The sequence below is a fragment of the Prosopis cineraria genome, unplaced genomic scaffold, assembly GCF_029017545.1.
Source record: "Prosopis cineraria cultivar Desert tree isolate PC_DT_omini unplaced genomic scaffold, ASM2901754v1 PC10, whole genome shotgun sequence".
NCBI classification, from domain to species: Eukaryota; Viridiplantae; Streptophyta; class Magnoliopsida; order Fabales; family Fabaceae; genus Prosopis; species Prosopis cineraria.
Genome location: NW_026555341.1, coordinates 5,021,368 through 5,045,208, shown reverse-complemented (window position 1 = coordinate 5,045,208; position 23,841 = coordinate 5,021,368). Strand labels below are relative to the sequence as shown.

General features: G+C 34.1%; 3 protein-coding genes and 1 pseudogene across 5 annotated transcripts; 1 reads left to right on the top strand and 3 right to left on the bottom strand.

The window, feature by feature from the left end:
* Positions 1–2,067: 2,067 nt before the first annotated feature.
* LOC129322637 (DNA repair endonuclease UVH1) lies at positions 2,068–8,590 on the bottom strand. 3 transcript variants are annotated; one of them, XM_054968928.1, is made up of 10 exons: positions 7,562–8,590; positions 7,059–7,282; positions 6,796–6,881; positions 5,992–6,156; positions 4,492–5,268; positions 4,274–4,384; positions 4,087–4,173; positions 3,913–3,990; positions 2,811–3,034; positions 2,068–2,426 (listed from the first exon to the last, which is right to left on the bottom strand). In XM_054968928.1, the coding sequence occupies exons 1-10, from the start codon at positions 8,428–8,430 to the stop codon at positions 2,216–2,218; spliced, it is 2,832 nt and encodes a 943-aa protein (XP_054824903.1). In that variant the 5' UTR covers positions 8,431–8,590; the 3' UTR covers positions 2,068–2,215. The 3 variants fall into 3 exon arrangements, with proteins under 3 accessions (XP_054824903.1, XP_054824902.1, XP_054824904.1); XM_054968927.1 differs by having other exon boundaries at positions 3,913–4,173; XM_054968929.1 differs by lacking the exon at positions 3,913–3,990.
* Positions 8,454–14,730, bottom strand: LOC129322007 (U-box domain-containing protein 4-like; annotated as a pseudogene).
* Positions 14,731–16,590: 1,860 nt separating this feature from the next.
* LOC129322915 (protein TIFY 10b-like) lies at positions 16,591–18,695 on the top strand. Its single transcript, XM_054969376.1, is given in 5 exon segments — positions 16,591–17,020; positions 17,413–17,557; positions 17,668–17,908; positions 17,911–17,983; positions 18,076–18,695. Coding segments are annotated over 5 exon segments (555 nt in total). The 5' UTR covers positions 16,591–16,995; the 3' UTR covers positions 18,147–18,695.
* A 319-nt stretch (positions 18,696–19,014) lies between these two features.
* On the bottom strand, positions 19,015–21,987 carry LOC129322914 (uncharacterized). Its single transcript, XM_054969375.1, is given in 6 exon segments — positions 19,015–19,407; positions 19,410–19,632; positions 19,740–19,877; positions 20,085–20,129; positions 20,916–21,014; positions 21,346–21,987. Coding segments are annotated over 6 exon segments (1,026 nt in total). The 5' UTR covers positions 21,730–21,987; the 3' UTR covers positions 19,015–19,270.
* Positions 21,988–23,841: the final 1,854 nt, after the last annotated feature.

The window sequence follows — 23,841 nt, the reverse complement described above, 5'->3', positions numbered from 1 at the left end:
TTCACATTGGAGGGAGTATAAGAAATTCACAATAGCATTATATTCCCTTCAATTACAATATAAGTTATTTTTAAAAAATTTTATTTAGTCCAAAATATAGAGAATTAAATAGGTGTTATATATATTTTTTCAATTACACCCTTATATTCGGTCAAAAAAATTATACTGTTACTTTATTGAATAATTAATGAGGGCGTTTTGAATAAATAAAATGTTATATTTATTACATCCAAAAGCATAAATTGAAATATGTAAAAAAAATTATAAGATTAAGATTTTAACCCTTAAAAAAAAAAACATAAACATGAGCTTACTGATTTTAACCAAACATCTTCATTGTCCAAATCTATGAAAGGAAAGATAGAATGTTGTCTTCCACTGCAAGTTCTTAAATTTCTGCCTACATCTAGATGCTTTTTTTAAAAAAAAAAATTATCCATTGCAGATTGCAACTTGAGCTACAAAATTGAAGGTAGTAATTAGTTTATTGTTATTTATTTTGTCATTTTTTATTATTGTTTTAACCCAATTCGATCTCTAATTATAATGAGTTCTACAATATTTTAGGGGGCATCTTGTCAGTTTAAATTACTTCTGTGGGGGTATCCTCTATAACTCAACTAATTATATTTTGCTTACTCTAGTTCAATTTATTCTTACCACGACTTGCAAATTTAAAAAAACCCTAGCATTTTTTCTCCGTAATGTTATCAATAATTTAAATCATCTAAAAAGATTTAATGTACTTTTCTACCTTTTAATTCATAGATATAATTTAATGTTATGTTTGAATACTTATAGATTTGGATTTGAATTTGAATTTAAACCAAATTCATTGTTTGAGTGATTAAGAATGTATGGATTTAGATTTGATCCAAATTCAAATTTAAATTTTATATCAATCTTTTTATAATTTAAAATCCTTTTTAAACTTTCATTATTTTAAATCCTAACTCAATCTTTTTTGTAATTTGATCCAAATTCACGAAAGTTTGATTGGCCTGCCAAAGGTAATTAGATTGGATTGTTGAAGTTGACGGAAACAAGTCGCTACCATTGGTCAAGATGGGATGACCGACTTCCATTGAGACCAGACGATTAACTTCCACCGAGACTGAACCGATAACGACGACTAACTTCTACCAAGATTGAACGACCAACTTCTACCTAGACCAGACCAACGACAACAACCAAGATAAGATGGTTGACTTTCATGGGGATCGAACCAATGGTGACGAGCGGGATGAGAAGGCCAACTTCTATTGAGACTGGACTAATGGCAACTACCGGGATCAAAAGGCCTACTTCTATTGAGACTAAACCGACAGCTAAGATTGGGATAGGACGGTTAACTTCTACTAGAACCACCTGAAGCAATGATCGAGATCGGATGGTTGACTTTTGCTAAGTTCAATCTTGATGGAAGTCGACCATCTTATCCCTATCGTAGTCGTTGGTCCTCTCCTAGCGAAAATCAACCATCCAATCCTGGTGGTCGTTGTCAATCTGGTCTCAATGAAAGGAAGTCATCTAATCCCAATTGTCACCGTCAGTCCTATCCCAATGAAAGTTAACCATTTGATCCCTGTAATCGCATTAATCCCGGTGGTAATCAACTGTCATATACCCATCATCACCGATGCTACAATTCTAATCAACTTTGACTTTATGATCTCGATAGAAGTTGACCATTCGGACTATCAACTTTAACTAGTCGTCCAATTTTTTTAAAAATTTAAATATAAAATGTCAAATTTAAAATTTAAAATTTTATTTTAGATCCAAGCAAAAAATTTTAATATTCTAATTTAAAATTTTTTATATTATCTAACCATAAAATTTAAAATCTATGTATTTCAAATGTGAAATTTTAAATTCAAATTCAAAATTTAAAACACCCATCTAGATGCAACCTAAAATTAAATCAAGTAACTTAGTGACTTAAACATTGGTTATTTACTTAAATATCATTAATTCTATCCAAGTTAACATGTTAAATAAATCTAGCAGCAAAGGTACGTGCTCCTCAAATCCACAAGTTTTTTGAAAAGAAAAGCAACATGTCAATTATAGGGAATCAATGGGAATACATTTCTAAAATAAAAATGATTCTAGGAATCTGAAAAAACAATGGAATAATGTAAGAGAGACAAGACCAATGGAAAAGCCCTCATAAATAATCCCATCATACAAAGAATTGCAGTATCTATAAGGCTCACAACAAGGTTGGATATTTAGCATCTAGAAACTCTCTGAGAGTGCGAGCAGCTTTTTGACCACCCATTAATTCGGCCAGCTTCTCCATTGGAAGAAGAGCAAGCTCAGCCAAGCTCTTACAGCTTTCCATTATGGCCCTATAGTTTGAATCTGTTATACCTGGAAGTCTTCTCAGAAACTCCACGGCAGATGTGTTGTAATTTTCAGCCCTGTCACACAGTAATTAACCCTTTAACTTCATATTTCTAGGCAGAAAATGAACAACCAGTACACACAAACTCATTGACTAAATTTAACACTAAAAAGCCACACTTAAAACGCGCGGTAGATATCCAGGAAAGCAACCACAAAAAGGGGATGCTTGCCCAAACACTAAGGCGGTGCCTTTTTTGAATTCCCTCACCAGGGATCCTGCATGCCTTCCACAATTGAAGGAACCGAAAAATAATTTGATCCCAGGCAGGATGCAACAATATTTTGTGCCGACACAAGACTACAAGAGCTAATAAGCAGGTGCTGTAATTTCTATTTTTAACACCTCATCCTTGAAAGCACAACTCAATCTCTCAACTCTAAAGGATGTGACAACTTACCTCACATCATTTTCCACAATTCCACCTTCTGAGGGGACGCCCACTCTCATTGCTTTTGTTTCATCTGGCTCGTCTTGATTTGCCTTCAGTGAAGCAAATATCTCAGCAGTAGCATGCAAACTCCGAGACCAAATTATTCGTAGCCGGGGAAAGTGTAAGGCGAGCAGTGACAACTTTGATATAATACTATTTGGCGTCACATCATCACCAATATCACTTGCAGACTGGAAAATAGATAAATACAACCTAAAGTCATCCACAGTTAAACATAGCAAAACAGGTGCACCATGCGTTGCAGAGATGCAAGTTTAAACATCCATAATTATGAAGGATAACGAACAAAATACACTCCCTATCAACTCAAATTCAAGGGCAGAACCAGCACAAGCATCCTAGGGGGCCAATTTTTTAAAAATTAGTGTCTGTATTTAATATAATTTTTAGTATTTATGATAATTAATTTTAAAAAAACAATAATATAACATAAACAAGATCATTAGATAATTATTGTGTATAATTATATAAATATTTTAAGAAAATTAAGAAATACAAAATGACCCGACCCCACCTAGTGGGATAAAGGCTTGTTGTTGTTGTAAGAAATACAAAATGACACCACATTTATATGTATACAAAAACATGAGAGGGCTTGAATGAGATGTGCCTCAGTGCTGGGCTATAGACCCCATCTCATCCTGCTTCATCAGTTTTTGCTGATGCTCCTTGTCCTCGTGAAGGAGTTGGTTAATTTACGCCTTTTGTTCGTCCGTTTTGTAGCTTCGCGTTTGCTGTTGAAGTTTCATTTATCATGAATGATCGATAATATGAACATTTTCTTAGACCCAGAAAACAAATAATATCAGGGGGGGAGGGTGGCGTTTTGTGGGACAGAGGGGGCTAGATCACCGACATGCAAACCCTTATAAGGATATCGTTTGGTGTCATTTGGCCTAACATCTTCCATCTACACCTGCTATTTTGGACTATAAATTAAATGCCAAGCATTCTCGGGCATTGATTCCTTATTTGGACTAGCCAGAGACTCTGATGCAACAAGACACTAAATTGCAGCTTTGGTAGAGTTGAATTATGATCGGCAAACCTGGAATGAGAAGCTCTTATCCTGTGAAAACTCAATTAACAGTACAGGTATCCTATAATATCGCACCATTGTCTCCACCTGATGGTAAAGACGTCCTGATGTGAAGCTCATAAATAGATCTTGGATACTTTTTCTTTCCACACAAATTAACGGTGAGAGAATATAGTCACCAACTTCGAGGGTCACTGGAATAATGCGCATTCCCTTTTGATGAAGAACATTAGGAAGGCTGCTCATGAACTCTCTCATGTCCACTATGACCTGAAAAGTTAAATTCCCAGAATACAAGTCATCTGGCAAGTAAATGAGTCACATGTCGTGGATGAAAGTAATAATAATAATAATGATAAAAATAACAGACCTGCGTTTCTTTATCAGCCTCCTTTCTCCCACCTGCTTTTCTTGTAATTGAATTTTGGGAGGTAGTTAAGTCTCCCTCTACAGTAGAATTCAATCCCAAACATCGACCATCCTGATAAACAGCAGGCAAAGCACACCAAACCAAAAAAAAAAAAAAACTGAACTCATTATGATGAACATTAGCTGTAAAAGAACATTTTAATAAGAACAAAAAAAAACCTGGTCAACCGGAATCATCATCATAGATTTCTGCCTGATTAAAGATTCAAATGCACCATTCTCCCGGCGTATACTTGCCTCAAACTTCTGCACCTCAGTAGAATCTTCATAGAAAAAAAAATACACTTTCAACCTTTTTGAAGGGTTTTCTGATTTGTAGACTTCAATTTCCCTAACAAAGGTCATGTCTGGATGGTATACAATAATTACAGAAGGCTGTAACGCATCAAGTATCGACTGATCACTTTCTAAGGCATAAAAATGAACAGGAGGTAATGGTTTTGCATTCATGGATCCTGTAGCATCAGCATTACTATGCCTTCGAAGAACTAAGTTGTCTACAGTTGTCCCCCCAGAACCAACTGGATTAGTTTCCTCCATTTGGCCATTATTTTTTGAGTCAGAAATCCATAAATTATCACTTGTTGACACCTTTTTGCTGCTATGAACTCCAGACCCATCAGCAGTAACTGGGCCATTTTTACTGCCCACTTTATTCTTTCCTTTTCCACATTTCCGTTTACAAGAATCAAGTCCTGGAGTATCTTCAACCATACAATCCTTTTCAGCTAGATCTCTTATTCCAGATGCTGCTATCAAGAGTGCATCATGCTCCTGCTTGCTAATGCTGGCTTCAGCATTTTGTACAGGTGCCATAGGTGTAACTCCGTCAAGAACCCCAAAACCTTTGGGATCCTTTGGCTTCTTTTTCTGACGCACTACATCCCGTAGCTGTAATTTGCTTAGCAAGTACTTCCTCCATTCTTCAGCCATGACCTTCACATGCACACACACAAACACGAAACAGGATATGTAACTCACTTTTCTTATCTTATTCACTACCAACCAACAATGACAAGGACCAAAGAAATAATTGCAAAAAATCACTAACACCACCTTCCATCATAAAAACAAAGAATTATGTGGTAAGCTATATGCAACTATCAAATAGACTACCAATAAATGTTCAACGTTATTCTATGATAAATACTGCATCATCATTAGAAACAAATAAGAAATCACAGTGCAGATGAACAAAATATAATAGGGACTTGTATCCCAAAAGCCCTTAACAAAATCTTCCAACGAATAAGCTTCTTAATTAATTGTTTGCAGCTTTGCGCCAGAGACTCTTGCAAAAGGACTAGAGACAAATATTAAACTAACCACAAGCCTTCACTTAACAGCTCTAGGCTTTAGCTTTTCAAAACGAAACAGTTGTAGACAATAGATGACAATGTCAACCAAAATGATTTGAAATCACTTAACTTTTCCTCAAACTCTTCTTAAAACTACCAAAAGATATTCTTCTTAGGTAAAGCATGTATACTATAACAGCATCAATCTGGCCAAGTTTGGCAGGGTGGGATACAGCCAGTGAGCTAAAAAGACATACAAATCACACACCTAAATGTTAATATTGAAATAAGTGAAGGCATGAAAATGAGGGGGCGAAGTCACATGAAATAAATTTTAAGATCAAATGCAAAGAAGAAAAACCTTCTTTGGACTGTTGATGATGCATTCTTCAAGCTGCAAGCATGAACGTTCATCTTTACATACCACTAGTACAATTCCATTATCAATACCTTCACCTTCAATCAAAACCTCTTCCCCTGACACTCCTTGCTTTTGTCTTTCCTCTTCTATCTCCTCAAGAACCTCCTGATATGACATGGGCATATCAAATTCAGCTCAAACAATAAGAAGCTTACCATTATCAACATCTGTCTACATCCAAATTCTCAAAAAATATATAGGGAAGAGGAAGATGAAAATAGAAGCGATGCCACAAATTCATACCTAACTTCTGTACCCAATAGAATCAAATGAACACGTGCCTATATGTTCCTGTATTGTAGAGCAGCTATTTTCGCATAATTCAAACTTTTTGTTTTTGTAAATACTAAGCTTGTCCTTCAACCTTCAAGCAGATCTTTATAATTGGTTTGGAACGATTTGGAACTAATAAGGACGCTATTAAGGCAATGTTCCTTTCATGCTATTATCTGGTTTTCACAAAATACACACATTTTCAATAGAATCTCTCCGTCCTTAGATTATGGGATATAATTTCACTTATGGCCTCTAATTTGGTAAATTTAACAGGGTTTTTGAGAAAGTTTCCCAACTAACACGAAAGCTTTGCTTTTTTTTTTTTTTAATTCCCTTCCTATAAGGACAGGTTATTCTTGTTCTCCTCCCTCACCATATTCTCCTCTTGTACAGTAATAAAATTTCTTGTTTCATTAAAAAAATAAATCATAACATTGAGATTTGTAGAATTGGAACTCACTGACTCACACGTAAGACTTTCCACTTTGGTGCTTCTTCCAAAACTTCCTCCAAAATTAAGCCAGTATTTGAACTCTTTGACAAACTACCATCGACTGCAATTACAAACATAAGCTCAAAAGAATGGCATCCAAAAAGCATAGGAGTGCACATGATGTCTTTTCCTCCTTTTTTTCACGTTAATTTTTCTTCAACCTAACTGATTAATTAAATCATGTATCGGAATCAACATTTATGCCAGATTGATCTATAAAAACATTATAAGTTCTTACCTTCTACTCTGTCATTGTCATCCCCCTTGCATTTTCTCTTTTTGCTTTTCACATTCTTATTTGACTCAGTTAATTTCACACCATCTGACCTCTCCAGGCGATAAACTCGTTTCTTTGCATAGTCAAATATCTTATAGCTCCCTTCTGCAAATATCCAAACCGATCGAAAACTTTCTGACACTCTCAATGTGTCCAAATACCTCAAGAAAGTTATTGCATCATACCTATACAGAGCAAGTCACTCAATCACTCCCTATTCATCAAATATTATTCAGAAGAACAAACTAATAAGAATGACATGAGTTGCTATAATAACAATATTCCCAGAATACTAAGGGGTCCTCGCATGTTTGTTAATGATTGATAACTGGAGGCATTACAGGCATCGCAAAAAGCTTCAGATACCCTCATTTTTGTTGAAAAACGTCACAATAATATATAGCACAAACTTCTACAAACTATTAATAACGTATGCAAACTGTAAGCGCAAGTAATGCATGTACCTTACAAGATAATCTAACAATTTCCTCAAGGTCTTGAGGTCTGACACCAGCTGCTTTGTCTTCTTCCCCAAAGTATGCCAAATTGGGTCCAGCTGCCTCCGCACAATCTCATCGAACGACTTGAACAACCCATTTTCCACCGTCAAATCCTCAACGTCAACTTTATTTGTCTTCCTCATCTCCTTTAGACAAGCATCCATGACCTCGATGATGGCTTTCTGAATCCCCATCATATATTTAGTCATTGGCACCCTGATATCCACCACATCCGGGGGGGCCTTCTCCAGCTCCTGTGAAACGTACACCTGAAACCTCGGCCACAAGTGCAACTTCCGAATGTACAAAAACTTCATAGTTCGCTCCACCTTAGCAAAGCCAGAAATCATCGCCTGAGGCTTATCAGAGAAAGCCCAAATATATGCATCTCGATTAAGAGACCGGATAATTCTAACTATGAATGCTTCGGTGGAGGTTTCAGAAAGTGAATGGGCATTTAGTATGATAAGCCCAGCAATATTGGATGTGGGTAATTTGTTCGTTAAAAGGTCCACAATTAGAATTCTGGGTGTGATAAAAAAAATTAATCCAGAAGAATAAAGAGAGTGGCGGTGATGAGCAGGAAGATCGGCGGTGATTTCAGAGGGGATTTGTTGGAATTGGGGATTCTGAGCTTTGAGTTGGAAAAATACTTTCGATTTGAGAGAAGATGAAGAAGAAGAGAGGATGAGGAGGGTTCCTTGAGAAGAAGAGTGTAGGAGGAGAAGAGAGGAGATGAGCTTAGGTAGAGAGAGACCTGAGGAGAGGATGACAAGCCCGCCATTGGAATCATCAAGAAGGTCTGTGATTATATGCTCGTGGAATTGAACCATCGATTTCGACTATAAACTATGGATTAAATCAAATTCAAAAGACTCGTGTATGAAGAGGGAAACTTCAATTTAAGGTTGTTGCAGACTTGCAGGGAACAGGCAAGACGTGAGAGGGGAACAAGGGTTTGCGCGGTTATATGCCTTGGACCTGCGCGGCAAAACCAGGGGAAAGTATAAATTAAACACTATTCCCATTATTGACATCAATTTATAATAAGGAGAACGACAAATAAATCTTGATTGGAAAAAGATAATTTAATCATGTAAAATGTGATAATATCTCATAAGTTCCATAAAACATTAAAACTTGATTATCATTGAAGTTTTTGATGACATAAAAAAAATTAAAAAAAATACCTACTATTATTTGCTTTTGTCTCCATGGTCCCACCTCTCAGACTTCACCCCGCACCAGAATTCCTTCTTCCTCGACTAGCGCTGCTTCCACTTATAACATTGATAACAAGATACTCAACACGTACGCTGACTTGTCCACCATGCTTGATCCAAAATCGGCCATTAATTCCACTAGCAACTTCATTATTCTAGCAAGCATTGATGTCAATACACTCAACGTGTGTGCTAACTTGTCCACAATGTTTGATCTAAAATCGGCCATTAATTCCACCAGCAACGTCTTTATTCTAGCCTACATGACCATTATTTTGTTATCCTTCACCGACCAAAGGGAGTACAGCTTCATCAAGGCATCCTTCTTCTCGCCAAATTTGCCATTGTAATATCCAGAAAAATTTAATCCTAAATAAACTAAATAAATGAAAATACTTAAGTAAGTTTATGCAATTTGTAGTTACAAAAAACTAACGAGTATTTTGATTGTATTTTTAGCCTTATGGTTGAGTCCAGAATAAATTCAGGTCACTTAAGTATGAAAAAGTGAGAAAAAAAGCAGAAATTATTCTATGCCATATGTCGTGGCGTATAAGGACATGTGCTGTGGTGCATGGTATTTTTTTATAGAAAAAGACACAAATTGATAAGAAGTCAGAAGGGTTAGAAAATAAAAACAAGAAAAACAAAAAAAGCTCTACTAAGGCATGAATTTGAGAAAGATTTGACAAGATTTGAAGCTTTCAATCACTAAAGTAAGTCTCTTCTATCTTCTTATTCCTTTCTACACTAATTTCAAGCTAAGCTTTGAAGTGTAGAGTTGATTTTCAATCTATATAAGTTATGGGTTTAAACATTGACTCTGATGGAGTTAATGAGAATTGTTTTAAGTATTTAAACCTATAAATTATGGGTTTAGACATTAATGATAGTTGGGAGCCATTTAAGTTTGAAAATGGACATTAAATATGAAATTATGAAGGCTCTTGAGCCACCAATGACAATGTGAAAGTTTAATGAAGCTATATAAGGATAAAGAGAGTTAATGCATTAATAGTTAAGCCTAAATGTGAGAAGTAAGGGTATTGAATATTTTATAAATGGAAAACAAGAGTTGAAAGTATATTTGTAGCAATGTTAATTGAGTTTTGGCCTTGATTAATTGTAGATTAATTATTCAGACACTATTATTAATGTGGAAAACAAGTTTGGAAGCAAGACATTAAGGGGTAAACCTTTAACCTCTTAGAGGTTTGAGGTAACAGAGGACATATATTGTGGATAATTATTTGTTAATTATGTTATGATGTGAAATTGGGTTATTTACATGTATAATTGAATTTGTAAATGTGAAAGCATGCCATAAATCCTATAATAGTGTATTAACTTTGATTTGACTAAAATGTTGAGTTGAATTTAAATGATTTTCAAATTATGATATGTAATTGAAATGAGAAGTGTGTGAATGCTATGCGTGTGGTTAAATAAGGATTTTGAAATGTGTTATAAGAATAAAAGCTTGAGTTGAAAAGGTTTGTAAAAATAATATTGATGCTTACTTAGGCAACATTATAGCACGAGCCTAATGTGTTGTGAATAGGGTATATGAAATTGTGAAATGAGTGAGCATCATACATTACATGATTATTTGACGGGAATTCGCCTAAGGTGAGGAGCAGATAAAATTCATATAGTATATATGGTTGCCTTTCGATGCACATAGACCTAGTCTTGTCCCACTATTTATTGAGAGACTATCTCATAGTTTATTGAGAGACTAGAATTTAGCCATCTCCACCTGTTTATCTAGGAGCTTAGCTTTGAGTATATAATACTCTAGAGATTCGAGAGTAGGAAAAACCATGGTCTGAAAGTAATTACTATGATCTTTAGCCCCATTACACCTCACAATTAATAAGATTGGGCATTTCAGTCACATGAACAAAACCATGATTGATATTATAGCACACAATTTCAATTAGAGGAAATAAAGAAGGTATAAGGATGGTTTGATTATGTATACATATCTATCCGATATGTAACATGATTGTTAAGTTTGTGGCGACATTGTCATATGTCTGCATGTCTTGTGGCAATGTACATTGTGATTTGAGATGAGAAGTATAAAAATTAATTAAATTGTGAAATGACAACTTGTGTGGCACGTAAAAGTATTTATGTGTGTTTATTCAATTGATATATAATTGTATATGATAGGTGTATCTTGATTATTGAGTAGCTAGATTCACTCATCTATTTTAATATTTTACATGCTCTAACTTTGATGTGGATAGAGAAAAGACTTCAGGGGCTTAGGAATTTAGAATTTCTACTGTATAGCCTTTTAACTCCTTTTTTTTTGCATAATATCAATTATTTAATTGATATTATTACTAATTAAGTTATATTTTGCATACATTTGCACTATTTTATTGTTTGCAATTTTTGGGATGTATTTTGGGCCCTCGAATGTTGTTTATGATAATTGTAAGTGTTGATAGGGTCAAAATACTAGTGCAAATGTAATAATATTGTTTTGATCATGACATTGAATATTTATGGTTAAATGCAATGTTTAAACCTCTCATACTGTTTTTGTGGTTAAAAGAGGTTAAGAAGGGAAAACTTGATATGAATGGAATTATGTGCACGCAGTGTATTGTACAGGTAGTCTTAAATTATTGAGTGTATTATGGATGCTAGAAATTGTTTTTGGCACATATGTAGGGTTTTGGACACTCTCGATTTGTGAAAAGTAAAAACAGTTAGAAAATGTGTTTGGGTGTCTAATTTTTTTGTGTACGTAATTTAAAAGTAAAACCCGTCCCATTAGCTATTTACGAAAAAAGCTTTTCGTAAACATCTATATCACCTCATTTGGATGTCAGATGAAGAAATGAGGTACATCAAAAGTTGTCTTAGGTTGCTATCAAATGACATCAAAATTGATGTTTGATATGTACAACATGCCACGACGTATGATGCCTATGTCGCATCGTATGGTACAAAGCAAAATAACCACGACGTATGTGCACATGCAATGGTGTATTGCTCTGTTTTTCATTCCTTATTATTTTTTAACTATTTTTGAATCTTTTCATTCTCTTGAGATATCTCATACTTTTAAAAATATATTTTAGTTTGGTTATAAGTTTATTATGAATTTTAAATTATAAAAAACTTGGGATCCTATTTTTATAAATTATAAACTTGGTAATCCTTTTCAAGTTAATCCCTAGATTACCTTAGATTATATCTTTAGCTGTGATTAGTATTTAGAGGATTTATAGCCACTCTCTAAAAGGTTCACCAAAAGAGGAATGGCTCCCAACCTTCTGATTATGAACTTGTTTTGTTCTATATGAAAGAGGCGAAGCAAAGCACATGCCGCGTTCTCTTTTTGCCGTTGATGCCCTAGTCTTGAATGCTCAAACTAGAGGCTTTATCACTCTCAAAGAAACTATAAGCTCTTTGTTCTTATCACACAATGAGAGATTTAAAATCATTGTGACACCGTACTCTTGAAGTTGAATGTTCAACAAAGACAAGTGAAATCAACATCTCGGCTTTGGCTATTTTAAGGCAATTTTCTAACTTGCTCTTGGCCAGTAGTCTAATCTTAATCGTGACTTGCTTCTAGTTATCAATGAAAGAGGGTTGGAGATCAGTCACAAGCTAAGTGATGAAATCGTCCAAATTGTCAACCACACAAGCAATCAAGGGGTGTCTGCTTTAGGGAGAAATCATCTGAGTTTTGTGACTTTAAATGGTATTTTTGTCATTTTATAAAAAAACTATAATGATAATTAGGTGCCTTGAGCTTAAAAAGCATTGTCACATTTCAATGGACCAAACTGCCATTTCTATATTTTGAAGAGATTTATTTGTCATTTCCCTTATAACAAAGTCCTTAAAGTTTTAACATTTTTAACAGTCCTTAAAAGTTTCTAGTCAATCTAACAATAGTTGTAGTTTATAGGTCTCATGCCTAGTAGCAAAAACATGAAATACTGTGGTGCAGTTGAGAGTGTGATTCATATCTCGAGACAATATAAGATTGCTATGAGATATGGAAAGAATGCATTAAACCTTGTGAAAACTCAAAACTATTTTGCTATGGATTTGTAAAGGAATTTTTAAGGCATCAGAGCTCTCAAGCAAAAAGTTAACAATTTACTGATTTAAAAATACTAATTAAGGTTACTCCTTCATTCCAATTTATGAAATACTTTTTGAAGTGAATCAGTGTTTCAAAATATATAATACTTTTGATAAAAATGAAGTTTTATTAATTATGCTTGTTTTGACATAATCCTTATCTCCTTAATATATTTCCTTTTTCTGTTTAATATTTCATGAATAGCATTATATTAATTGAAAGAAATTTTTTTGAAAATTTATATTTGTGCTTTAGAAAATAAAATTGTAAAGTGTATTCAATGAACTTTATTAGTGCAAATATTTTGTTAATAAATGTCTTATAAACTAAGATAGAAATAGTATTGAGTCCTAGTATAATTTTTTTTTTACTTATTACATTATTTTAAAAAATTATTAACCTACAAATTAAATTGTCTTAGTCTTACATTGCATGAATACTTTTATAAATGCTGGCATGATCTTTATTTTTTTTTATCATCTACATATATCTTTCTATTGAAAGTAATTCCATTTGAGACATTAGTAAGAATTAATTAAATATAAACATCTCTCCTAATAAAAATTTAAACTTTTATTCATCACGTTGTAAAGGGCTGAATCATCCTGCTAGACTCAAACCTCACTAGATATGTTAGCATGATCTTAATAAGCCTATAAGTAGAGTTAGTAAATGCGCCAACGTGATCCTCATGGACTAAGTCTTGACAGGCTCAGTGACATAGTCTATGGGGGCGTGAGCTGGGAAGTTTTGTTGTCCCCTTTAATTTTGTTGCTTTTTGAAGTTCAGCCCGAATTATCACATCTCATATAGCCTCTCTTAAAAGCCATATTTTTTATTTTTGTAAAATCTAACCTAATTAGGAAATATTCAATAAAATTTGAAGCCCAACTTTCACATTTTAGATACGAATGAAAATAAAAGATCACACATTTTTAGATGTTAGGACACGTGAACTTTTAGAGTATACACGCAACCGGATAAGGTTTGCGAATTGGCTGTACCACTCACGTTTGGGATAATGGGAGTGATAAAGAAGGAGAAGGAGACAGCTCAAATTTGCTGGTATGTGCCATCCCTTTCCAGAGACCCAAAAAAAAAAAAAAGGCATGGGACGTGGAGGATATCTTCGGTTTTGGTGGCACAAAATGAGATAGAAAAATTACGTTGCATAATTATTAACAACGTTAAAAAAAGCATTACAGCAAATTATGGATGATATCTCTCCCATGAAATGGGGTACAATGAAGCAAAACGAAATGGCAGATCTAGATCCTTGCGCATATTTCTGCCAAACTAAAACTACCACCCATATGGTTTACCTTCAAAACGGTTATCCTTCATCAAGTTACGTAGTTCAATCCCCTTTAAAATGACTCCGGTGACATTTGGTAAATATTATCTAGAAAGAATAACAAGTAAAGACCACGTAAAAATATTAATATCAAATGAAGAACTTTAACATTAAAACATGACAAAAGAAATATTGAAATTTGAGAATGTCAATATTTAACAATCTAATTTGAAATTAATACTTTTACAATATACTAATTTATCATTCTCTCAATTATATATAAGCACGCACACTCACAGTTGCATATCTTTGCATCCCAATATTATACACCCCAAGAGTAAACTTTAAGACGCTTCTATTTTTAAAATAAAAAATTGATTGATTTTTTATTTCTCTTGCTTGTCTTCATTCATTATATATTTATATTTATAGTAATAATTATATCGGATCCCGCCAAACCAACCAGGAACAACGGTGCCTTGCTTCCCAGTACCATGCTTCGGGAAGAGAAACAATTTCAACGTGCGCATTTAGCAGATTAGAAGAGGCTGGTTATGACCCGCCCTCATCTTGAAGCCCCATTTGCACCAACACATATCTACTTGCCTCTGCCACGTGTCTCTCTCTTATTGCTCTAAGTGACTTGCTCGTGCTTTAACCCTGCCTCACGTTGTTCGCCGTTACTTTGCCCCCTTGGTGCTCCCCCTGTCCCACCAATCATTCCATCTACTGCTCGTTTTTTCTTTCACTGGTTATCAATTCAATTGAATGAATTTGAATTCAAATTTTAAATTAAAAATTGTAAAATAAAATTTTACATTAAAAATTAAGTATTTAAATTATTTATTTAAAAAAAAATTAAAAATAAAAGAGAAATAAATTGAGATTTAAAGTATCCATGAATGATTAGAAATGACAAAAAAAGATATTTTCTTATCGAAAATAATCATATTAATAGTACAGTAGGATATTAAATATGTATGTATTTTTCAAAAATAATTAATCTTTTAATTTTAATTTTTAATTCACTTATAATTTAGTCATTTAAATATGACTTGCCATAACTCAGTGTTTCAATTTTTAACTCATTTATGACTTAATTTTTAACTTTTATTTCTCTTTTTTTATATTAACTTAGATCCTATATCAAAGAATAAAAGAAGTATATTTTAGAATAAAATATGGGTATTTCTTTTCTCTCTTACCCTCTGCTCCAAATTATAAGACACTTTTAGACAAAATATCACATATCAATAAACCTCATTAAATACACTTAACAACTTATTTTTTAAAAAATAAAAATATAAAATTTTAAAAATACCCATCATTTAATAAATTGAAAAGAGAAGGGACAAAAATTATTATAGAGAGAGAAAGATAATATTGAAGTAATACATTTAATGAAACCTTAATCTACTCAAATGTCTTATATTTTAGAACAGAGAAACTCCTTCAAAAGTGTATAATAATTTGGGACGGAGGGAGTATTTGATAAGGATAATTTTAAAAAATTGAAAAATAAAGATCAAGTTATAAGTAAATCAAAAGTTGAGGAACTGAATCACAACAAGTCAAATAAGAGATTGAGTTATAGTGAGTTAAAACTTAAAAGAATAAAAGATTAACTTTTTTATTTTTTAATAGGAAATTCAAATATTAGTTTATCATGAAAAATCAATCTCTTCCATTTCACTCAACAACCACTGTTAGTATAATCTAGCGAGAATTTTAGTCAAGTCTCTTAGATGTAATATAAATTTTATAGGGTCTCAAAAAATTTTAAAACTTCAGGCTCAAACACTATAATAAAATAAATTCTTTATTTAATGACCAAAATGCCATTCATTATAACTAACATTATTGAAATATTAAGTTAAATTATGATTTTTATAAGTAACATTATTAAAATAAAAGTCAAATAATAATTTTTTTACAAATAACATCAATAAGATTCTCTAATAAATACTCTAATATTAAATTAAATAAAATAAATATAAAAAGGGAGTGTAACGTTAAAAATAATTATTTGACTCATTGACAGCGTAATTTGACTAAAAGTATTTATGATACTGAACAAAAAGCATGAATCATCCAAATTTCATTATTTTTTATTTTGTGTTCTCTACCAGTGTATCCTAAATCTAAAATGGAATTTTAACCCAAAAAATTTCAAAATGGAATGGTAAAGGCCTGGAGGGGCACTCACGTAAAAGCAGGGGAGGAAGGGAACGACCACCTTTGACGTTTCCGTTAAAGCGACGCAAGATCACGTGGGGGAATCCCCAGAATAATTAATTATTCAACCACTACCATTGTACTCTACTCTCACAAAATTAAAGAGAGAGAGAGAGAGAGAGAAACGAAGCAAACATGCTCGATTCCAAGTTCAATAGTCACATATTCCTCGTGCTTTAATTTGACACCGCTGCATCCCAATTATATAATGTCAATCCACACTTTCCCCATCCCAATACCTTCGTTGAGTCTAAAGTAAGTTTCTCGAGGGCGTCCAGTCATATCCTTCATTGATACAAGTAACCTAACCGACCTAGATCGACCCTTGAAACCATCCACCCCAACAATTCTCTCAATTAGCTTGCTGGTTTGTTTCTCTTTTAGCTGTATTGATTGGCTTTTTCTCTATTCACCTGTGTACTTGGAGTTTTCCGACCACAGGCCAGTGAAGTCGCTGGCTAATCGGCCTTTTCCTCAGACTTCTTTTAGCGAGTGATTGGAGATCTTATAGCCCGAGAGCTGCGATATGACTTCTAACGCCGAAGGAAGTGGTATGGATTGAATCATTGAATTGATTTTACCCATTTGCTTATCATTCCGTAATTTTTTTTTCCGGTTATATTTACCGTTCTCGTTGAAAGTGTCGCATGAAGCTTATTTTCTTTTTGGTTCCCAGAAAATAAACTTACTTGAATTACGAATTTCCATGTTTGTTGTGAAGCAAAATTACCATGACTGTAGTGAACTTAAGTATGTTAGGGCTTTTTCAAAAAATTCATTATTCCTAGGCTAGGCATGACTTTCTGTCTCAAGTTTCACTGTCTACACTTGATGAGATTAGATTGGAAAGTACAAAACGATAAGATTTAAGATATTTTCAGTTGAGAAAATTTGTCTGGAGTGTTTAGTCAAAATTCTTGATTTGCCTATAAAACGTTGACAGATTTAGCTGACGTATCTTGTGAGTCCGCAAAAACCATGAACTTGTTTCCGACCAAGGAGAATAACAGAGAACCGCAAAACTTCTCAACGATGGACTTATTTCCGCATCTCTCCACAGAAGAGATTCCAAAGACGGCAAATTTCAGGTGTGTTGAGTCAATTTCAAGCCTTTCACGGATCCATGCCATTACTTCAGAAACATGATGACCGTACACTAATTTATGGCTTTGGTGATTTTAACTTTCATGACGCACAGTGCATCTAAGTCTGTCACTAAGGAGCCTGGAGTTGGACAGATGACAATCTTTTATGGCGGACAAGTTGTGGTGTTCGATAATTTTCCCACTGAAAGAGTCACGGAGATCTTGGCCTTTGCCAGCAGAGGAACATTCCCTACACAGAACAGCTTTGCTTATGCTTTTCCTCAGAGCCAGCCTTCGTTTCCTCATAATTCAATTGGATTTTCTTCTGATTCCTGCAGGCCGTTTCTCCTAATGTAAATATTAATCCTAATATTTGCAATGCTTTGGTTCAAGGGCACCCTCAGTCACCATCTGGACCTGTGGTTGGTGGTAATTATCTTTCCTTCACTGTAATATTTAGACGGATGGATGATTTGTGCCACTGTTTATGTGTTTCTAATCATAACTTCCTTTCCTTACAGACCTCCCAATTGCTAGGAAAGCTTCACTTCATCGATTCTTAGAGAAGAGGAAGACAGGTGAGATCACTTAAACGAATCAAAGATATTCGAAATCAAGAATTATTTCTCGATCTCTGGTGTACCTATTTACATATATTCCTTCAGTCCCTTTATGCAAGTGATTGTTGATTCTAATGAGCACCATATATATATATATATATATATTATGTTTGCAGGATTGCTGCTAGAGCACCGTATCAAACAAGCAACCCCATGGCGGCTCCAAATAAGCCAGCCGAATGGCTTGAATTGGCTGCAAAGTCGCTCCACACCTGACTATCAGAGCGTAGCTGCAGTTCTATCTTTATGTAATGGAATTAGGATCCTGACGGCTCCTTTTGTAGCCATCTGTCATACAAGCAACTTTTGTTCCGAATTCTGATGAGCTTTTTTTTTGTTACAATGATAAGCTTTTTAATAGATCTAACAAGCCGTTAGTCCTATTTGTTGTTCTATGTATTTTGCTTAGGAATTCCCTATAGTCGGGATCGCTACGTTTGGACTATTGTTTGTTGCACTTTACCTTTATTTTCAAACTGATAGAGTATAGAAGTCGGAATCGTGGAGAAGTTTCTGGTGAACCCCATGTTTGTAGTTCTGTTATTTCAGATACACTAACTCCTTTGTCTATAAATATTAGCCGTGCGCTCCTGTTAAATTGTGAAAAATGGATTCCATTTTGCATGGAACTCTCTTCTTCCTCTATATCCCTTCTTTGATCACAGTTTATCTCCCAAGCAAAATAGCCTTTTTCTCTTTGCTGTTTTCATTTCTTTTGTTTTCCCCGTCTTCTACTCATCGAAAAACCTTAACCAAACCTTTCTGTGCTAAGGAACTAGTGTGCAAAAAGAAAATATTCCATCTAGCAAACTTGAAGTGACACCTTTAAGCCGCTAAGAATAATCACAAAATAAATGGCTGTTTATTTGCATTACATTTTTGTTCCAAGCTTCCCCGCAAGTGAAGAAACGGTCCGTATCTCATCAGCCAGCCGCCACTAGAGCACTCCCTTGCATGCTGATCAAGTATATTCGCTCAAAGAAGAAAGCAGAGTGGTAAATTCGCTTTCTCATAAGCTCTTCGCAAAAGAAATTAATGGAACATGTATGCACTTACAAACCAGAATTGTCATATCCATATTTGCATAAACAGATTTCTAAGCTGAATTGGTATTGGTGTTAATATCTGCAAGGCTTTTCTGGATTCTCCGTAGCAACAAGGGAACAGGTTTTTCCAAAACAGAAACATTGATATTTTTCCAAACATCAGAAACTGTGGGGAGTGCACCAATTTTTCGGCTATACTCATGTCTTCTGGAAGAACAGAACCGAAAACTGTGTATGCTTTTTTCCATTCCCCGTGGTTTGCAAGGCTTATGAAGAACTCTGGTCCTGAATCAACCCAAGCAACTGAACCCCTTCTTATTGTTGGGCAGTCTTCCACCGGCATTTTCTTAAATGGGTTTCCCTGTGCTTCCAAGGTTCCTTGAATTAATGCAGAAGGGGGGCCAAAAGGAGCCTGTTGAAAACAGAGGATCTGCTTCAGTAGAAAATTCAGACAAGATAATAGCAAGAGTGATATAGATAAATCCATGTGAAGATCTCTATGAGTAGTCTTGATCTTACATTTTTTAAGTGGTTTCCTTCTGAATCCCATGATTGGCCTCGGCCTTCTGCCCGATAAAATTGGCAACCTGCACAATGGCGCAAAGCCAGCAACTCTAGGACGTAGGCAACTGATTGCGGAGCACAGTCAGGGAAAAGCTGCCCAACATAAACAACAAGACATGAAAATATGACGCTTTAGAGACTTGATGAGTAACAACAGATCAAGAGCAAACAATATAAATTCATCGCATATACTTCAAGCAAGAAGGATGACAGACTCATCAGACAACAAGTAAGAAGGCTCAAAACTCCATAAAATCAAAGCATCAGCATTTTGGAACTCTCTTAAGCTTGAGCACTTACTTTGACGCGAAGAGCTCCGTGTTCTGTTTCCAGTTCAATGATACCCTGCAAAAATGAAAATGTGATGTCCCACTCAGATTCATGTCAAACCCATCAAATCATGCTATAAATGTCTTAGCATCTGAAGTATAGGGACTTGCATCACTGAACGATAAAAAAAAAAGTAAAAAACAGAGATTCAGGTCCGCATCGATTGCTCATCAATTCCACTTTGAAAGGGGAGGGGTAATGGCCCAGCTTGTTAATATATTCCCAACAAACTGTTCAAAGGTATATATTAACAATACATCATCTTGTTGATCTCAGAAAGAACATTATTCAATTCGAATTTCAAACCTCTCAGCAGTCACCACCCACCCCTTTTTTCTTAATCTCCCCCCCCCCCAACCTTAATCCAAAATATTTTGCCAGTGAGCAGAGTGAAAAACCATCCCACGCCTTATTATCTCTGTACTTCCTTCACTCTTTTCCACTTACTGCGCCTTTCTAGACTACTCAATTGTGAATGCATCAATTATATCAATCCTAACTGACATCCAACGGTCAATAAAAGCAATCAAGGTTAAAAGAAATTAATATGAGTAACAAATTAGAAGTCATCCATCAAGTAGAAAACTAGACTCCAACATTGGTAATGCTCTTTCTGTCTGGTCAAGCGTGCTTTTTCACGACAGTGCACGTGATGTGATGGAGAATATTGAAGCTTCTGTCAGTGCCTCACGGATATTTCACCGATTATTATCGAGTCAATTTTGTAGCAAGAAGGGGAAATAGCGTTTATAAATTAATGTATCCACAATAAGGAATAGAAAAGTAAAATTATTGTCTTACTTCTCCTTTTCCAAAGATAAGACCGGAAGTCCAACTAACTTTTTCTCCAACTTCTTGCCGTTCAGGGGCCAAGCTGTCCTTTTGTTTCTTCAACCAGCACTGGAAAAATGAAGTTATAGGATGGGACTAAAGCAAAATCCAAAAAACAAAAGACAAAAAAAAAAACCAGAAAACCTCAAAGATTGATTAAACACCAATCACACGGAGGAATGCACAATTTTCTGGGGGCAGTACAGGCAATTGAATAAATATGATAGATCGTTTCTTCGAATACAATGACAAATATACTGTACTTGACATATTGTGCATGCATATCTTCTGATCTGATCGTACTCATTTAGTTCAGCAATTATGATTCACTACCAAGGCCATCCAAAATCAAGCCAAGCGTAAATCCAACAGATCGTCAAACAAATTCAAAATCACTTACCTCACCGAACTTGGATCCGCAAGTCTCACGATTCCCACAAAACACCCACGAATCACAGAGACAGGGCCCATCGTTCCCAGTACACATGGATTTACAAGCGTTGCAGCAATCCTCTGACTTATTAAATTTAAACTGAGAACCCCACTTCACAGCGGCTCCCCATAGTTCCAGGTTTTCGATTCCTCTACAGCATCCCCTGTAACTTTCCCCAGAATTCTCCATTGCCTCGCCATCTCCAACCAACTCTGAAGCTGAAGAGGTCCCTGTGGTTGTGAGCACTGCCGAGACGAAGGCGTAAACCAAACCGCATGAAATCAAACAAACCAAAAGGAGGATCAAACGGCCAGGAAGAGCGGTCTCCGGGTCGTGCGGTTTACGACCCATTAGAGAATGAGGGAAGAAGAGAAAAACCCAGAAAATGAACTGGATTAGCGTTTTGGTTATTCTGGGAAATGTTGGCCGTTGACCACCGAAAGAGGATGATTAATTACTTAGGATTCAATACAACAGTGCCACTTTCGTGATGCAAATGAAACCATGAATGGGATTAGATAGGGAGCGGTCATGGTAATTCAAAGCACAGACTAGTGCGGTGAGTTGTTGCACTTGCAGGTTCTTTCCCTTTGAGTTCTGACAGTGGGGGAAAAAAATTAGGGTAGTTTGTCATTTTTCTACTTTGGACGCTGAATTTCATGTTTAACTACATCCATTCTTTCATTGGTAGGGGAAAAAAAGGGGGTTGCGGATGACTTTTTTTTTTTGACCAGCACAAGTGACTTTTATTTTTGTGATTAAATTTTATTAAAAACATTTATGAAAATATTCCCCCTCTTTTAAATATTAAAAAAATCAATTCATATTGTTTCATAAAATTAATTAAATATAACATTTATGTTGAAATTAAAAATTTTAAATTAAATTCTTCTTATAATTAATGAAATGAATTTATCTCATGCAAATAAACATTAATTTTATGCGAAGTAATTTAAAAAATATGATATGCGTTTTTTAAAATTTATAATTTGCTTATAAAAATTAAGAAAACATATGACAGTTTCTCTTATAATAAAATATGAAAAAAGTAATACATTAATTATTTAAAAGAACTAAACTTACTTATAAGTTTGTTATTGTTTATCGAGCATTTTAATCAAGCATAACAGATATTTGACTCTCCAAGTTTGATCATGTCCCCTCAAAAAAATTTTAAAAGATCAATTTCTTTTATATTTTTGATTTCGTTTTGATTGTATTATGTGTTAATATCAGTTAAAGATGACCCCCGTAGCATTAGCGGAACCATGGCGTAATGGTAGCGCGCCTGACTCCAGATCAGAAGGTTGCGTGTTCGATTCACGTCGGGTTCAAATTCCCAAGCCGGCCGTTTCCAAGGAGGTCACCTTCATAAAGTTGTTAGTAATAATTATGAATTTTAAATTATTAAAATTTTATCAAGATATTGTGCTTTTTATTTATAATAAATTATTTTTTCACGTCGGGTTCAAATTCCCAAGCCGGCCGTTTCCAAGGAGGTCACCTTCATAAAGTTGTTAGTAATAATTATGAATTTTAAATTATTAAAATTTTATCAAGATATTGTGCTTTTTATTTATAATAATTATTTTTTATTAATTAAATTAAAATTTATAATATATTTTAATAAATTCCTAACTAATACTATAAAAATATCCAATTATTTTTTATTAATTTTTAAATGATAATAAAAAATTATAAGTAATTAATTTATAATTTATAATTAATTCTTATAAATTCTTAATTGATATTATAAATGATTTCAAACATATTTAATATATTTTTTAATTAATTATTTACATTTTTTAATTTCAAGATCTGTTATTAAAATTTTAATAATTTAAAATTATAATTATTATTAATATTTTTATTATGATTATTTTTTTAAAAAAAAAAAGGTGACCCACAAACATTCCATCAATTATTAGTTTGTTTTATCCAAACATTAAAATTAATGTGGCGGAAATTGTAACTCTACCGGCAAAAATAGATGTGGGCGTGGCAGCTGGACTAAAATATCCTCGAAAAGGTACACATTGTTTGGCTAAAAAAAAAGAAAGAAAACACATTATTCTTTTAAAAGAATTATTTTAAAATCCCATCCACTACAATTAATAACACCTAAACTTAAGAAAACGATAACATTGTGTTATCATTTTTTTAAATTCAATTGTCAATAAATTTAAAAGTAATTAATTATTTTGAGTGACACTTGTATATAATTCTTCCTATTTTCTTTAACCAATTCAAATAACTATAATCAGTGTTCTATTATCCACTTTAAAGAAGTAATGCAATATTAATTTCCTCTTCTAAGATAAGTTGATTTGGGTAAAATAATTCCATGGTAATATACTAACATCTAAAGATCATTCGGAATCAATGATTGCTAGAACTTCTACATTTATATGATAATAATTGTTTCAAAAGTATCTAACTAATGATGCTTTAGTGGCCAGTGAT

Excerpts from the sequence above, each read along its gene's own strand:
- LOC129322637 (XM_054968927.1), bottom strand. The coding sequence starts at position 8,430 with ATGGTTCAATTCCACGAGCATATAATCACAGACCTTCTTGATGATTCC. Across the intron at positions 6,882-7,058 it reads TGACAATGACAGAGTAGAAG|TCGATGGTAGTTTGTCAAAG; the intron begins GTAAGAACTTAT and ends TTGTAATTGCAG. Across the intron at positions 4,174-4,273 it reads AGGCTGATAAAGAAACGCAG|GTCATAGTGGACATGAGAGA; the intron begins GTCTGTTATTTT and ends TTAACTTTTCAG.